A 17,411-nucleotide genomic window follows, 5' to 3' on the forward strand; every position below is an offset into this window, starting at 1 on the left:
CCATTTTCTGTAAATAAAAATACATTTTCCTAAATCAAATGAGACTTAAAGAAATCTCATATGATCGAGACCTACCTAGTAGCAGGACATATTTTCAATACATAAAACCCAGAGAGATCAACGGGATTTTATTGCAAGTCTTGCTTGTTCAGACAGGGTATATATATGCACAAATGACTGACTACAGAATGAGCTATTAGTCGGGTACCAACCACAACATACTCTAATATATCGGTCAATCAAGAACACAAAATATGCATGAACCACCTCTATGTCTCCATTTCAAAAATTGTATGAGTAAATGATCACTAAACTAAGGAGGCTTAACATGATAACAACTTCTTTTACGTTAATAGCTTGTAATGTTGTCTCCAAGCTTATTCTCCAAAACAATACCTCTACCTTTTCTGTCCTTCAGGAATGTGTATCCTTAAGGACAACTCAAGCAGCTATATAGCTTGCTGCAAATCACTTGTCCTTCCTCCTTTCCTGGACATGAACATGAGATTTTGTGCATGCAAGATCATGGCCCTGGAGCATGTGTGTCCCTCGTTAACATGCAGATTGCCTACTGTCAGGTATCTTAGTCTTGATATAACTCTGCAGCTTACTTGAATCTGCACTTCCTTTCAAAAGTATATGGAAAGTGTGTGTATCAAGTGAGCAAATATGTAGTAATTACTAAGTATACTATCTGCTTTCTTTTAGGGGCTATTTTCTGCCCAGTTATCATTTGACATATAGTTTGTTCTCTTTGAATGTGCAGGTTGTATGATGTGTTGGTGATGTTTTTTGATTGTTGGGGTCATTGGAACCTAGATGTCGTGTGTTATGTTATGTGATTTGAGCCATATGGCATATTGTAATCTTTTTTATTGCTGTTTTTTTACGTATGATGTCATGAAGATGTACATTTGAAATGTTGTTTTGACAACAAAATTATATTCCTTGGTACATGCTACTTTGACAGTAAAATCATGAAAATTTCTCAACAATATATATGGGTCAAATATCTGTTTTCCAAAATTTTATGCTTAAAGTTGTATTGCGCTTGAAAAAGCTACAACCTAGCTAACAATAATAATTCTGCTAAAAGTTATAAAAAACAAAATGAGAAGGCCAACGAAAAACAAAATCAAAAGGCCACTAAAAAAATAAATTTACTAGAAAAAAGAAAAGGGCCAAAAAAGAAAAGGGTCGTAAAATTGGGCTTGGCCCATTAAGTTGACCAGGGAAAAAATATAAATTTGTTGAATTATTGGGCTCGGCCCATATAAACAGCTAGACTGGACCGGACTGATTCTAACCAACGACCTTTTCGTTTGGTCAAAATAATGCTATGTCAGCGTGCCACGTCGGATCCGACGTGGTGTGGGCAGATTGGCAGTGACCAAAACAATTGGTTGTATGTTTCATTAAAGACGGCCAGCTCTTGACCAACTGTTTTTGGTCATAAAAAGGTCGCAAATGAAAAGCAATGACCTTTTAGCGACCAATATGGAAGGTCGCAAGTTAGCATATTTCTTGTAGTAGTCGCGACAACGCTTGGCGAAGCCCCTGCTGGGACAGCTCCACCACCACGGCCACCATGTCGTCGTGCTGCTGGAGAACTCATCTACCTCTCCGCCCTTGCTTGCTAGATCAAGGAGGCAGAGACATCATCGAGTTGTATGTGTGCTGAAGCGGAGGTGTCGTCCGTTGGGCGCTAGATCGGGATGGATCGTGATTGGATCACGGGATGGATCGGGATTGGATCACAAAGATGTTCGACTACATCAACCATGTTTCTTAACGCTTCCCGCTTCGTGATCTACAAGGTTATGTGGATCCACTCTCCTTCTCGTAGCTTGTTGATCTCCGTAGATGGATCCTGGTGTTCGTAGGATTTTTTTGTTTTCCATGCAACGTTCCCCAACACTAAGGTCTAAATTTATCACATGCAAACACAACTGCAATAAATTCCTTTTCTGTAGTAGGAAAATTTCTTTGAGCAGTATCTAAGGGCTTACTAGCATAATGAATAACATTCAATTTCTTGTCTACACTTTTCCCTAGAACAACACCAATATCATAATCACTAGCATCACACATAATTTCAAAGGGTATGTTCCAATCAGGTGGTTGAACAATAGGTGCAGAAATTAAGGCTTTCTTATGTATTTCAAAGGCTTCTACACAATCATCATCAAAAACAAAAGGAACATCTTCTTGGAGAAGATTAGTTAATGGCCTAGAAATCTTTTGGATATCTTTAATGAAACACCGATAGAAACCAGCATGACCTAGAAAACTTCTTATACCTTTGTTATCTTTTGGGCATGGCATTTCCCCCATTGCATCAACTTTGTCCTTATCTACCTCAATACCTTGTTCGGAAATTTTATGCCCAAGTATTATATCTTCATTCACCATAAAGTGGCACTTCTCCCAATTCAAGACAAGATTAGTTTCTTCACATCTCTGCAAAACTCGATCAAGGTTGCTGAAGCAATCATCAAAAGAAGTTCCATCAACGAAAAAATCATCCTTGAAAACATCAACCATATTTTTACAAAAGTCAGAGAATATATATAAGTCATACATATTTGAAAGGTAGGAGGTGCATTGCATAGACCAAAAGGCATACGCCTATAAGCATAAGGTCCAAGAGGGCAAGTAAAGTTAATTTTCTCTTGGTCCTCTTTTGACACAGGAATTTGAGAGAATCCAGAATATCAATCAAGAAAGCAAAAGTATGTGTGCTTAGATAATCTTTCTAACATTTGATTAATAAAAGGCAAGGGGTAATGTTCTTTTCTAGTACCTTTATTCAATTTCTTGAAATCAATTACCATCCTCTAACCAGTTACTATCCTTTGTGGAATAAGTTCATTTTTATCATTAGGAACAAAAATTATACCACCTTTCTTAGGAACACAATGAAAAAGACTTACCCATCTACTATCAACAGTAGGATAAATTATACCTGCCTCCAGTAGCTTGCTGCCAATTGATGTTCCTTGCATCCAGGAGAGAAGTTGTGCTTTCACGGATGGGCGAAGCCCGATCGACGTGAACGGCGGTGGGGCGTCTTCTTCCCCTCCTCATGCCTGGCACGACACAGGGCGTCACGGTGGTGATCCAAGGCGGAAACCCTAGATGGTACTAGCAGGTGAAGCCGAGGCTTGTCGCCGTGGCATGGCATGGCAAAATCACTGTCCAAGGCGGATTTGCAACGACGATCTGGTGACTTTGCCTTTGGATTAAATCGAATCAGCACGGTGATGGGTGCACGGCATTCCTCTCGGCGGCTCGCGCGGTTTGGCGAGGTGGGTGGCTGCCTTCCTCCTAGGCTCCAGTGGTGGCACACGCAGGTAGTGGCTGGTGTGCCTGGGCTTCCATGGTAGCAGTGCGGTTGTGGATGGTCGCTGGATCTGGGTGGCCAGATCTCGCTCTTTGAAGGTGGTCTGTTCGGTGCACATGCTGCCGATTGGATGCTCATGGGACAGAACCAGGTGAAAACCCGGTCTCCGACCTGTGGCCGGAGCCGGTGATGGCGACGCACTCTGCATCGTTCCCTTCTTGAAGGCATCGTCGAGTTGAAGCTCCCAACTCCTTCTGCTACCTCCGGGGGAAACCCAAGATTAGTCTATCCGATGACGGCGGTGCCCTTGTGTCGTTCCCTCCTTGGAGGCATCATTCTTGGAGGTATGTATTGGCTTGAGGGACCAGTGGACCGTTCCAGCGGTGGAGTAGCATTCCATGTGATGTATCAATGACATGGAGTCGGGACGTCGTGGCGCGGCAGACACTCGGTGATGGATGTGTGATGATGGACGCGCGGGGGAAGGAGGCGTTGTCTGGCGCCGTGGGGGCGCCGACAACAGGCCTGCCAAGGCTGATGCGTCACTACATGTAGTGAACATGGATCAATAGAAGATGGCGGCGACGACCTATGAGTACGTTAGACCGGTTTGCGTCACCAACCCAGTATTTGGCTTGGGTGGGGCATACAGTTTAGATGTTAGGCATTTGTACGATGTATGTTTGGTATTAGGCTCGGTCTATCGGCATCCCCTTTGTCAAGTGGATATGAGTAGCGACACATGTTCCTAAAATGATGGTTTCACCCTTTCTGATGTACTTCTTTATAAGTTCTTTGTAAATGATTAATAAAATGGTTAAATGCATATTTCAGATGTAGAGGCCGGAGATCTTGCTCCTTTTTTCAAAAAATGAAAAAAAATCATTTTTTAATTTAATTTGCATGCATTGTAGGCCAAGGCAACACACAGACCTTCTCCTAGTCTCGAAGAGGCAAAGTTATAAGTGGCGGTGGCATTTTTATGTAAGATCGGTGAATTGAAAGGGCAGGTGGTGGAGATGCGGGAGCCTAGTGTGCAGTATGGACAAGCTTTTCCCTCCTAGTGCAATTTCGAGGCGGGCTGGGCTTCAGTTTCTAGGGGGGGCAAGAAGCAGCAAAAGTTGAATCCCTAGCCCAAACAAACGGGACCTTACATAAGATTGACTTTTACACAAATGCTTCTGGTACTATTTTGGAACGGAGGAAGTAACTATGTAACGAAAGTAAAATTCCACACAACGATTTGATTCATGTGCATCACTGAAAAAACACCGTTGGAGGATCTGGACGCGGCGGCGCATCCGGGCCCGGTTGGGCTAGATCTGGGCTCAGTGGGCCCGCTCGTCCTGGGCTGTCGGTGCTTTGCCACTCCCGGCAAAGGCGGTGGTGCTGCTTTGCCGCTCTCGGAGAGGTGGAGGATGGCAGCGCGGCAGCGCTGCAACTGGTGGCTGGAGCAGGGCGGCTATGACGGCGTGAGGTGTCGTGTGGTTTTTGCTGGCCGTGTGTGATTGGTGGTTGGTGGCGGCAGGCTCTCTGATGCATCAGGGATGCTTGCAAGGGACGTCGGCGGGCTGCGATGGCAATGGGTTTGGTGAGCTCCGGGCAAAAGCCTAGCAAGACCTCGGTTGATGCCAACGGCGACAACGTCTTTGGACGTCGTTTCCCTCCTTGGAGGCGTCGTCGTGTGGAGCCCCTTCACCTTCCTTATCGTCTCATTCAAATTTCGGGTGAAAACCTTAGCTCTGGCCTTGGCCGCAACGGGCATCGACGCGTTCGGTCGCTTCCTCCTTGGGGGCGATGCCTTTGGAGGTCCAGTCCCTTGTCAGCTCTGGTGGCTTTGGAGTTTTTGTCGTCGGCCAGATGTCTGCGCGGCCTCGGGGCCGGTGTGGAAGTCGGAGCGGCGGCTCCGGAGATTTCCTCTGCGTCTGGTGTTGCCTTTTGTCACTTGGGCGGCAAAACCATCGACTCGGCTGGAACGTGGCCTCGGGGCCGGTGTGGATGTCGGAGCAGCGGCTCCGGAGATGGTTGTTGGGTGTCGGCTTCGGTTGCTCGGGTGATGGAGTTGGCGGCTCGTCGGATGCGCGGCCTCGGGGTCGGTGTGTGTTCTTTTTGGTTGTAAGTCGGAGCGGCGGCTCCGAAATAGGGTTGTAGAGTGTCGATTTTGGTGGCTCGGGCAACGGAGTTGGCGGCTCAGCGGATGCGTGACCTTGGGGTCGGTGTGTGGGTTGTTCTGTTGTATCGGTTTTCGGTCGGTTTTCCTTATTAACTGATCAATTCTTCTTCTTCTATATGAAAAGGCACAGCTCCTACTGGTTCCTCTAAAAAAACATCGTTGGCTCTGTTTTGAAGCATGGTATTTCAATGGATTGCATTATTTTTCTAGTTTAATTTGGAACCAAGTACATAATCAATCCGATGAAACACGATGGCCAGGCCAACTATATCGGCGGGACAAAAGGATTGCCCGTGTCGGCCAGCCCAGGGCGACTCGGGCGCAGCAGCTCTCGGCCACCAGCGCTGCTCCTTGTCCTCCTCTCGCCACGCTGTTGCTGGAGGACGCCGCCGGGTGAAGCCCGTGCGGCCGACGGCGGCGGCGGGGCGCTCTCACGCGACGGCTTCCATCCTATAGGGCAGCAGGTTGGGTGGTGTGTCAGCATGCGCTGGGGCTCAGTATCCCGGCGACCAGTGACAGAACTCGCGTCTTCTCATGGGCGTGGCAGCCCAGATCCGACCGGGATCCAGGGAAGCCCCGCGGCAGTCGGCCCTACCCCGACTAGCTGTCGCCGTGGGTGGCCTCGCCCCGACTCCTGGGACGCCGCCCCCGTCCACCCCGATTGGATCTAGGGCCCCCCCAGCCGGTTGTGGTGCCCCTTCCTCCGCCCAGCTGATGCGTCCTCTGCGTAGCCTGCTGGATCCCTTCGAGCGGGGGATTCGGCTCCTTAGCGGCGCAGTGGAGGTCTGGTAGCGAGGCGGCGACGCTAGCCCATGCACGGCGTCTGTCGACGTGCCGAAGGGAGGCGTGGATGGGTTGACAGGGACGGACGGGCGGTCATGGCTGAAGGTAATGCAAACCTATGGCAATGATGGGGCCTGCTGGCGTGCTTGAATAAATGCGACGGTCCTAGTGTTCCTCTTGCGCCAAGACGAAGATCTGCCTGATACACGAACTTTCTGATCTGGTCGGAGTGGCGGGTTCCGGAAATCTCTGTCGGCGAACTCCCATGTGCATGTTATGCCTGGAGATTGCTGGATCAAGTGGAATTCGGTCGTGCCCATTGGTTCTCCATTAAGGAGGGAGCGACGCGAAGTTCTGCTATCTGGTTCCATCAGGAGATATCTTACTCTATGATAAAGTCAGAGGCGGGGAATGTCATGAAATCCAAGATTGGAGGACTAGTACGGGTGATTATAGCCTACGGCGCTGAGGAATTTGCTTGGAGTTTCGGAATTCGTAGCAGTGGTATGTAAGTGAGGGTGACATCACAAGTGAAGTTCAAGGTACTACCTTTCAGGATGAAAATCCAAGGTCTGCCTTAACTGGTTGTGCGTGGCAATGGTCTTATTGAAGACATTGCTTTAAGAGCGGGCATTATCTTCAGGGTGAAAACCCAAGATTTATGATCGGGTGACGACGGTGCTTGTGCACTGTTTCTTTCTTGGAGGCGTCGTTTTTGAAGTACTTGAACATCAATTGTTGTCTTGGTGGTGGTTGTGCTGCTGTTGCAAGTACTGAAACTCTGTAGCGGCACTTTTTTTTTTAGTTTTTTCTTCGTTTTTTGGCTGTGTACATCCGGCATGCCATTTATGGTATTGCGTTGTTGCAGATGCTTCGTGTAATTGGTATCTTCTCGATATTAATACATACTCTTTATTTTTAAAAAAAGTACACCAGATTTGACCAGCCGCGTCAAGCAGAATAGTGATTAATTGTAGGAAAGCAAGTATTTTGCGTTACAGATATAAGCAAATCTGCTTAAACTTAGATAAGAACGACTTGACACAAACCTATAGCTTGTAGTATTATTTTGGAACGCAGGAGAGTAAGTTTGCAATTGAAGTAAAACTGCATACAATGATTTGATAGATGCGTATCAGTAAAAAAAGCACTGGTCATTGACCCTGTTTGGAAGCATGGTAATAGTATTTCAGCGTGTTTTTTTGTCTTGTTCAATATTTTCTGGTACTTGGTAGAATTTTCTCTGGAGTTTGAGTTCCGGCATCCACCAGTGCTTGAGCCCGTGCGGGTGCGGTTCGTCCTTCTGGGTGGTGTTGATCCACAGTCTCGCCGTCGGCAGCAGATGGGGCTGCAACTTGCCGGAGAAGAAGATATCACGGTACGACGTCCTCATCCCTGTACTCGCAAAGCGAAGGTGCTTCTCGGCAACCAGCTGCCGCTGCTCGAAGTAATCCATGTGTCCCACACAGATGAAGTCAGCCGGATTGATGTACATATCCGGGCACCACGAGTCCAGCTCCTCGAACACCTTCTTGCTGCGCTTGCGGTTCCATGGCATAATGTTGGCGAGCGTGTACTTCACCGCGTAGTGACCGAGGTACAACCGAGTCTTGTGCTTCCCCTTGAGAACGCTGTTGACCACCGGCGCCGATGACACGTGCGGCGGGTTGAACAGGAAGGTCGGGACGTTTCGCTGGCAGCCGCGTTTGTCCAGCATCATGTTTCGGCCTATTTCAAGCGCCAGCGACGCGCCGAGGGAGTGTCCCGCGAGCCAGAGGGTGCTGTCACCGATATTACGGTTGATCGAAACATGCGCCTCCTCGACCCGCGTGCAGGTGGTTAGCCTGCTGAACACCACCTTCAAGTCATGGAGCAGATCTAGATACGCATTGGGATGGTTCAGCATGGTGCCTCGGAAGGCAACCACGTACTCTGGGGCATGCTCAGGTCTTGGCGTCGTCATCAGCTTGAAGATAGTACCATGGGCGTAATTCTTGTCAATGATGGAACCCGTTGGGAGCTCTTCCATCAGTTCGAAACCGATACTCTGATACCACGGCTTCGCCATCTCCGACTTGCACTTGCCCCTCTTCTCCCTCTCCTTGTCGTTCTCAATCACCCAAGTGGCCTGGACAAGGCAAGCACTGATGCACCGGCGGTCTTCGTCATTCCTCCTGTGATGCTCACATGCATGATTTTATCAGCATCAGTTCAACCAACATGCATGCATGGCATTGCTCGGTAATATGTTCATAAGTGCAAAGGATTCGAAATAAATGTACAAACGTTTCTCCATGAATGAACACTACTGCAGGATATAGAACACGGTCAGAGAATCCAACATACCAGTTTATAGGACGGGTCGAGATATGCTTCGCCCCTGAGGATTCAAAGTCGTCCTCTTCGGCCGGTTTCATCCGACCCATTGATTCTACATGAAATATGTAAGCAGGTCAGATCATTCGAGCAGTCACAAGCGTACCAGGGCTACTAGTTTCGTTTCGAAGCGCTCTAAAATCATGGTTGAGATTTAATGTAACAAATAAGTCACATACCGAATATATATTATAATGAACGCTTAAGGTTTCTAATCTAACAAAAAGAACTACAAATACGCTGAAGAATTTATTGTAGAAAGAGGTAAATATTTGGTATGTTATACGTGTTACGTACGTCAGGACAAGAAAAACAGTCGGTTAACGGAGAATGTGTCGTAATATGTGCTCGAGGCCAACTCTAGCCTATCATTTAAAAATAGAGGAGGTAAAGGGCGAGCATAATATAAATTCAAACAACCATCGAAGCATAGTCTAATTCGAGACATAATCAAAGCTAAAACCTTAATTCAAATAATCACCGAAACTAAAATCTTAATCATCATCGTCGGACTTTGCAAGAGCGCGCTAGTCCACCTGCGGTATCCCACCGTCCATGGGGTCAGGCCTTATGTCGTCGTCTCAACATTTGAGGAAGATCGTGCGCCATTCTTCAGTTAACGTCGGCGTCGCTGTTCTCCTCGTCACTCAAGACGTCGATGACCTATTCCTCCCTCCCTCCCTCCCCCCCCCCCTCCGCCCCCCCCCCCCCCCCCCCCCGCCGGCCGCGTGATCTACGAAGATCATGCGCTCCGCCTTCACCAGGTCCGGGTACAGGCGACGGACGACGAGTTGAACCGGGCAGCGTCGCCCTTCACCCGACGGGAAGTTGAACCGGGCAGCGGTGCCGGGCAATCGGACCTGCGAGGCGTCGTACTCGCGGGCGGCGAGTTCGGCCCTGTGGAAGAAGCCGAGCCAATGCTGTTTGTGGGTCTCCACTGTCGGTGATCGCCACCACCCACGCCCTCACACCCGTTGTTGGATGCCGATGTAGTTCCTTGTGGATCTTGCGACGCAGGCAGTTCGGGGGAGCTAGCGAGCCGACGTGATGGGGCCACGACATCATCGGTGGTATCTTGAAATGCGGTCGTGGTGCGCTTGTGGCGGCATGGATCTGCATTGTCGATAGGTGGTACGAACCGGTGGTCATGGAATCCAACCTTTGGGGAGGAGGGCGACACGGAACGACTGGGAAGTCGCCAATGGGGTGGATTAGGGAAGAGGAGAGGCTGAAGAGGGAGTGGACTTTTTACTCTGCCGCCAATGAGTGACGTAAATATAGGCACGAGATAAGCGAAGGAGATTTTTTTGACTCCTCTATGGGTTTTTAGGGTTCGTCCAGGTCCAGGTCCCGGTTAGAGGAGTAAAACAGGATTTTTATCCTGTAGCCGGTTATAAGGGATTGGCTAGAGTTGGCTTAACCCCGTCCAATAAAAATAAGGGCATGCATGTTCAGTCAGTAGTCGAATATTACTAAATTTAAAGTGTGTTGGAAGTAAATATGAGCAACTACAATACTGAATAAATATACTCTAAAAACATAATTTGTGGTGTGGATCTATTCATATAGATTTGGTATGTACATGTTTGTATGTTTCTGTCAATATAATTTTGTGCGAAAAGTCTATATTACAACCTCAAACTACCACTAAAGTCTAATAGGCAACCCGAAACTTCAAAACCGTCTTAGAATCAACCTCGAACTCTCAAAACCAGCCAAAATGCAGCCTATCCCATGGCCGCCGCCATCTCTCCACGTCCCATCCCACGGCCGTCGCCATCCTCGATTGAATCGGATCACGCCGCCACCCGATGGGATCATGGCCCTGCGCCATACCGCCGCGCCACCGGCCAGCTGTCTCCCGCGGGGCAGCGGGGCGCTAGAGGGAGATGGGGGATGGCTGGGGCTGTTGTGTTTAAAGTATTTTTTTTTACTTTCTAATGCTGATTAGGATTTTGACTAGTCAAAATCAGTCAAAACAGGTTTAAACCAGATCAGGGTTGTTATTTGTCTGGTTTTGAAAGTTGAGGGTTGTAAATCAAACGGTTTCATAGTTTATTATTGTATTTTAGACTTTGATGGTAGTTCGAGGTTGTAATATGGACTTCTTTTTAATTTTGTTCATATTAGATGATTTTGGCTTTGACTACAATTTATACATCTTATTTAGTTGTAACGGATGGAGCATGTACCCTTCGCTTCCTTTTTGTTAACCAATATTTATTTGCTTCTCCCTCTACTATAGTTTCTAGTTACTTTGTTCTTTTTTTTTAGTTGGTTCAAGAAAAGAGGGCGAGACATATATAGCCGTAGACTCCTAAAGGGTGCCCTAGGAAAAATCTTAGATATGATCAAACATGAAGACTATAGCCATGTTGCTATAATGAGTATATCATAGAACACAAATTGAGAATGCAAAGCAACAAAGTGGCTTTGATTCGTCGTTCAGATGGTAATATCATAATACCATCTGAATTTTGGCATATGAGTGCAGTATGAGTGATAAGGCTGCTTCCAATGCAAAGGTGCTAAGATGTGATGCTAAGAGCATTAAATAGCTTAGCAACTCAACTTTTCAATGCATATGTGCTTAACTTGCTGTTGCTAAGCTCACTCTATTTAATGATTTAGCACCTAAACTTTCTCATGTATTGGTCATCTTCTTTCATTTAAGTGATTTGCTTAGGTTCACGTGTATGACATTGGTTCTTCCTGGGTTCACCAAAGTGTTCTGTTTTTTTTTAATTGCTATATCATGTCATTTTTTTTGCTTATGTGACATGCTTAGCACCTGTCTATCATAAAACACTGGAAAGGGCCTAATTAAAAACTATGCCCTCCTAGTTAAGCACCCATGCGCCTGCAGCATCCTTATTAATTGTAGTAGAAACTCGCGAACCATGCAAGTAAAATTGAGCAACAAGCAACAGATCAAACAAATTAAGATCGATGCAACAATTCCACAACATACCTACGGAAAATGGATGCAACGGCTCCCTCCTAGCAGTTGGAGGAAGAGATGGGAGGGATAAGGCTCAAAAGAAGTTATGTTAGAGAGAGGGCCACAAGGGGAGGTGCGCATGGCTTATTTATCACAATTCGTTTTCATGCATTGGTGAGGTGCATCCTTCTTGGGGAATCTTCAACCCATGACTCTCAAAATGCCCGCAAACCGTTCAGACTGCGGTATGGACATGTTTTACTATTCAACATGGTCCACCCCATAGGTTCAAGAACAGTTCAGACTCGCTTTTTTCTGTAAACTCGAGGCAAAGGGGGGGAGGGAGGGGGTAGGTTTTGCGGGTACGAACCGTGGCCACACTTGCTTCTAACAACCCTGGCCCACCAAAAAAGCTTCGCCCTCGCTTGCATGCTTTCTTGTCCCACGCCAGGTGTCCACATACATGCCGTTGTATGATGGCCGCTCAGCATTGACGTCGGTCCAGCAAATGCGACCTCTCACTAGCGTCGTCAGAAAACGTCACCCGCGACGCGTTTTCCTCGTTCGCCCATGTTCAATTTTGAAGACACGCTAGTAGATGGGATGGGATGGATAACTACCACGCTTGTCCAATGCACATTCATATGCCTTCATTGAGCAAGCTCACAGGCCTAGAAGCCCATTCCACGTATTGACGCACCTAGACCCTTGGCTTCATCAGAATCCGCTATTTAAAGACGGTCCCACCCAACTAAATCCTTGCCAAAACACAGCCGCTCCACATCCTCCTCCCTTGCACCACATTCGACATGACCGGCGACAACGCTCTTTGGGAGAGCGCGTCGACGAAGATGAAGCACGAGGTGCCCACCCTTGCGGCCATCTGGAACATCCGTCGCGTCAGGAGCATCGAGGACAACATGCCATCCATCTCCTCTGATGTCTCTGAAGACAACCCCACGATAGATACGGGCTCCGTCGACAACTTAGCGCTGGACCCCGTGCTAGTGCATATATATCGGCCTAGCCATGGAGCCGGGGCATGCACACTTCAACGCCGCCATGGCGGAGGAGCAGTGTGCGATCTAAGAGGTCGCTCGTGCTCAAGGATCAACTTGCCAGTAACATACTGCTGCATAGGCGTAGCTGCAGGCGATCACGCGCCACCGACGAATTTTCAGGGGACCGGGTGGGAAGACGAGAGTGTCGGTGCTTCCAATTCGATCATGGACCTCACGTCCATCGGCGACGGACAATGCGCGCACTCCTCGAAGGATGAGTATTGTATGTGGGAAGGTTGGGACTTGTGCCCATGTGGGACTGTCCGTCTCCCATGTTCTACTCCTCCTCGCCGGCGACCGCACCTTCAGTTCCCGTGTCTTATCGCGGCGCTCATGGAGATGGTGGATTGTGGACGCGGTCGTAAGAAGGGAACAACAATGGCTTGGATGATGGACGCCGTCGTAGTGTAGGTTTAGGGCCGCCCCCACTTTTTAAAATGAAAAATGTCTGAATTCTGATGAATGTATTTTGGTTCGTATGAATATAATCTGAATTGCATGAATTTCATATGGTTCGTTGAAAATTTGTTTGATATATATGTATGCGAGCAACGTTGGATGGCCGACTCCTGCATTAGCATCTGCAGGGCATTCCTCCTTGTCCACGGACGGATGCGGTAGCAAATTTGCAGGTTGACATTGAAGATGCCCTTACTCCACCAAGTGCCTCCACACATGATCTAATAATGATTATTCTTACATTTTTACCTTTTTATAGGAAAGAAATCGAATACTCTCCTAGTCTAAAATTACTTGTTCGAAAAATAAAGTATTTTAGTTCTATGTACATCAATTTTCTTTATTTTTATGATAATTAATTTCGAACGGAGGGAGTATCCGTTTATGTGTGACTAAAAGGGCCCGGTGGGAGATAAAAGGAGAGGGGGGGGGGGTCTTTCACTTGCTCGATAATTGTTTTTTTAGTTATCAAAAGGGACGGGGCACCCATGTTAGCTCATAATATAATATGCTCCCATTACAAAAAGTGCATTTTAAAATTCTAAAAATAGGGAGAAAAAAGGGTGTATATCCCAACTTAATGTGTTCCCATACAAAGTTTTATGAGAATTATTTTTGTTAACCTGTTAAAGACAAATCTCGGTTCTCTGCAATGACTTTTGCTGCCTCTTCTATACATACCACACAAAATGGTTTTTCATGATACTGCGTATACTCTTGATAGACCCATAGATGTTTTAGAATTCTTTTAACAATTTAAGATGTGTTTGTCGGGTTGTCGGCCGGAGCACATGTTCTACTCCCTTCGATTCTTAATTAAATATAAATCTTTTTAAAGGTTTTATTAAAAGATTACAAACGGATCTACACAGACATATTTTAAAGTATAATTTCATTTATTTTGTTTTGTATGTAGCTTTAATGAAATATTTTAAAAACATATATTTAGAAAAGGAGGGACTACGTGCCAAACTAGATTTCTGCAAATGGGACGGTTGTTTTTGGCCTTCTTGGACGACTTGTCCTGAAGCGAGTTGTTGGGAGACAAAACTATCAGGCACGTATGAACAAGTCAGGGTACAGGATCTTGGCCCGATTCCATATGCAATGTTTCTAGCTGAATTTCCTACAGGCAATCATCTCCAAAGTGGTGCGTCGTTGTCAAGTCATGCACTCCACATTTTGGTAGTTCAGTCCACTTCATTACTCCAAGTTGGCCGAAATTATTGCACCGTTGAACTATACTAGTAGACTTGATAGTAGTAGACCAGAGACTCGAAAGTGCCAACGAGCACTCGGCGACTCAGCCCACCAAAATCCTACCCATTCACTAGTCTCGGGATTTGCAACTCCTATATTAATTAACCAGTCTGTATTAAAACATGTATCTTTCACATGCTTTTCCCGTATTAACGCTGTACTTATGTCCTGACATTGTCAGATCGCACTCACACAGCCCGCCAACCACTTTTTTTATAAGGAAAATACATTAATATCGTAAAGATACCAATTACACCCAGTCTCTACAACAACGAAATATGCTAAAAACATTATGGATGCATATAGTACAGTCTAAGAACTTAAAGAAGAAGAAGTAAAAAAAGGATCTTGTTACGGTGATCAATTTCTAGTAGCCACAACACATACCATCACCAAAAACAATACTCGAAGTCTAAATTCTCGAAAAACGACGCCTTAAAAAAAAACAGTGCATAAGCACCGTCGTCGTCCGATTATAGATCTTAGATTTTTACCCTGAAAAAATTCGCGCTCTCAAAACAATGTCTTCAAGAAGGTCATTATCAAATACAACCAATTAAGACCAAACTTTGGATTTTCATCCTCAAAGAACAGGCTCGGTACTCCTCCTATGTTGCGCCCTCACTTGCCAATGCCGCTGCTACGAGTCATCAAAGACCAAGCAAAGTCCACATCACCTCGAAGACTCGGTCCACCACTACTAGGTCTCACATCCGAGCCGCATGACATTCTCCGCCATTGTCTTCATCATGAAAATCTAAATACCGACATGTCCCATGATGTCAGCAAAAATTGAAGCTTCGCATCATGCCCACCTGAAGCTTGGTGGGCTGAAATGAGGGTTGCACATGACCGAATCCCATCCAATACATCAATCTACACGCAATAGGCACCCAACGAAGATCTCTGGCGGAGCCTTCCGAAACTCGTTAATGGAAAGATCAATGAATGCCAACATCTAGTAGAACACCATCTTAACGCAAAAAGAACCCTAAGACCGCCTTACACTGGGTGTACTCCTGATCCAGATCGCCGCCAATAGCGGAGGGGAGGAGACAACCAAATCAAGCCCGAGGAGCCAAGTCACCGCAGACTCGCACCCACGGCAGACAGATCAAAGCGCCACCGCCGAAGAGGCATACGTCGTCCCTGTCCTTCCTACACGCATCATGGCACCGGTCTCGGAGCCATGGCCCACGCCTACCGAGCCTGGCCACCACGGATTCGGATGCTGCTGCCCCCAAGCCCACTCGGATCCACATCGCAGCACGCCGCCTCCGCATGGAGCGGCGCAGCCTGCCGAGACCGGCCACCACGGATCCAGCCGTCGCTCGCCGAGCCCCGCAGCCATCTACCTGAGCAACACCAACACGCGACACCGTCGGACCTCGTCTGGAGTTGTCGCCCTCCGCTCCAGAGACGCCGCGAGGAAGGTCTACGCCGCCGCCGTCAGTTGCACGAACTTCGCCCGACGGCATCCCCCGACAACTACGCAGGGGAAGGGGTTGACGGAGAGTCGGCTACTAGGTTTTGGACGGGGAGGCATTCCATGTGTTTAATGATGATCCCGCCGGCCAACTACCTAGGGCCAAACAATCAATGCACACAACGCCTCCCACCCATCTCTTCTCCCCATCAACCCTTCTTATCCAGGACACCATTTCTTTCTCATGAGTCCTCTCACCAGAGAATAGACTAGTACCCTCTCAGTTCATAACACAATGCATATAGATTTTTTAAAAAGTCAAAACCTCATAAAATTTGACAAAGTTTGTGAAGAAAAATATTTATATCTAGAATGCCAAACACACATCATTAGATTCATCATAAGATGTAGTTTTATAATATATTTTTTTGCTATTGTAGATATTAATAGTTTTCTTTATAACCTTGCACAATGTTTGCAAAGTTTGACTTTTTTTTAAATGCACTACATTATGAATTAGAGGGAGTACTATGTGTTGCTAGTAGACCAGAGACTTACGGCCCGTTCCGAAGTTCTCCAACGTTAGGTCAGCTCCTCCCATGGCTTGCCAGCAGGGAGGCATGTCGGGGATGACGGAAGACAGCGGGGCAAGAGAAGGCGGCGAAGATAAAGCTAGGACATATCGGGAATAACTTATTTGGCATGCATCTAAAGGGGGCTGGACAGAGCAGATCGTATGGCTACCAGCAGCGACTAACGAGGGAGTGACGACAATAGATGCGAAAGATGACTGCACGGGGATGGCCTGGTGGCGATTGTGAGCGATGATGGATGGAGTCCTGCAGGGTTTGGTGCATACTAGTGGTTGGGGTGCCACCCAGTGGCGCCGCCTCAGAGGGAGCAAAGGCGATGCCACATGGGGTGCGTCCCTTTCACTTTCTTATCTGTACCATTTAGTTTATTGTATTATACTCAAAGTAGGGAATATGAAAAGACAAAGAATGCAAAAGCAACAAATACAAATAATGGACTGGGCGCCACTTCTAGTTTCCTTTTTTTATCTAGAAACTGAAATGGCACCCACTAGTAGAAAAAGGAACTTTCATTCAAAGCATCCAATGGCTAGGCTTTAGTCCCGGTTCATTTGTAACCTCTAGTCCCGGTTGGTGTTACGAACCGGGATTAAAGGGGTGGTGGCACGCTGGCGTCAGGCTGGGGCCCCTACCACTAGTAGAAAACAAGGCTTTGGTCCACTTGAAGAAATCCCATTAGTCCCGGTTCACCCACGAACCGGGACCTATGGTGTCATTGGTCCCAGTTCGTGAGGCCAGGGCGCCAGGCTGGCATCATGGGCCATTGGTCCCGGTTCGTGTCAACCCTTTAGTCCCGGTTCCAGACACGAATGGGGACCAATAGGCAGGGACCGTTCATATCCCCTTTTAGTCTCGGTTGGTGGATCAAACCGGGACCAGGTGGACCTTTCGTATCCCCATTTAGTCCCGGTTCTTAGAACAAACCGGGACGAAGTGGTGGTGGCAACCATTCGTATCACCCTTTAGTCCCGGTTGGTGGCTCAACCCGGGACTAAA

The 17,411-nt window shown here is 47.2% G+C and overlaps 1 protein-coding gene across 1 annotated transcript; it reads right to left on the reverse strand.

Moving 5' to 3' along the window:
* Positions 1–7,388: 7,388 nt before the first annotated feature.
* On the reverse strand, positions 7,389–11,702 carry LOC123396269 (GDSL esterase/lipase At4g10955-like). Its single transcript, XM_045091257.1, has 3 exons — positions 11,647–11,702; positions 8,646–8,730; positions 7,389–8,473 (listed from the first exon to the last, which is right to left on the reverse strand). The coding sequence occupies exons 2-3, from the start codon at positions 8,723–8,725 to the stop codon at positions 7,489–7,491; spliced, it is 1,065 nt and encodes a 354-aa protein (XP_044947192.1). The 5' UTR covers positions 8,726–8,730; positions 11,647–11,702; the 3' UTR covers positions 7,389–7,488.
* Positions 11,703–17,411: the final 5,709 nt, after the last annotated feature.

This window comes from Hordeum vulgare, chromosome 5H (genome assembly GCF_904849725.1).
Source record: "Hordeum vulgare subsp. vulgare chromosome 5H, MorexV3_pseudomolecules_assembly, whole genome shotgun sequence".
NCBI classification, from domain to species: domain Eukaryota; kingdom Viridiplantae; phylum Streptophyta; class Magnoliopsida; order Poales; family Poaceae; genus Hordeum; species Hordeum vulgare.

Coding starts and splice junctions, on each gene's coding strand:
- LOC123396269 (XM_045091257.1), bottom strand. CDS start 8,725: ATGGGTCGGATGAAACCGGCCGAAGAGGACGACTTTGAATCCTCAGGG. Junction 8,474..8,645: donor TCGACCCGTCCTATAAACTG/GTATGTTGGATT, acceptor TGAGCATCACAG/GAGGAATGACGAAGACCGCC.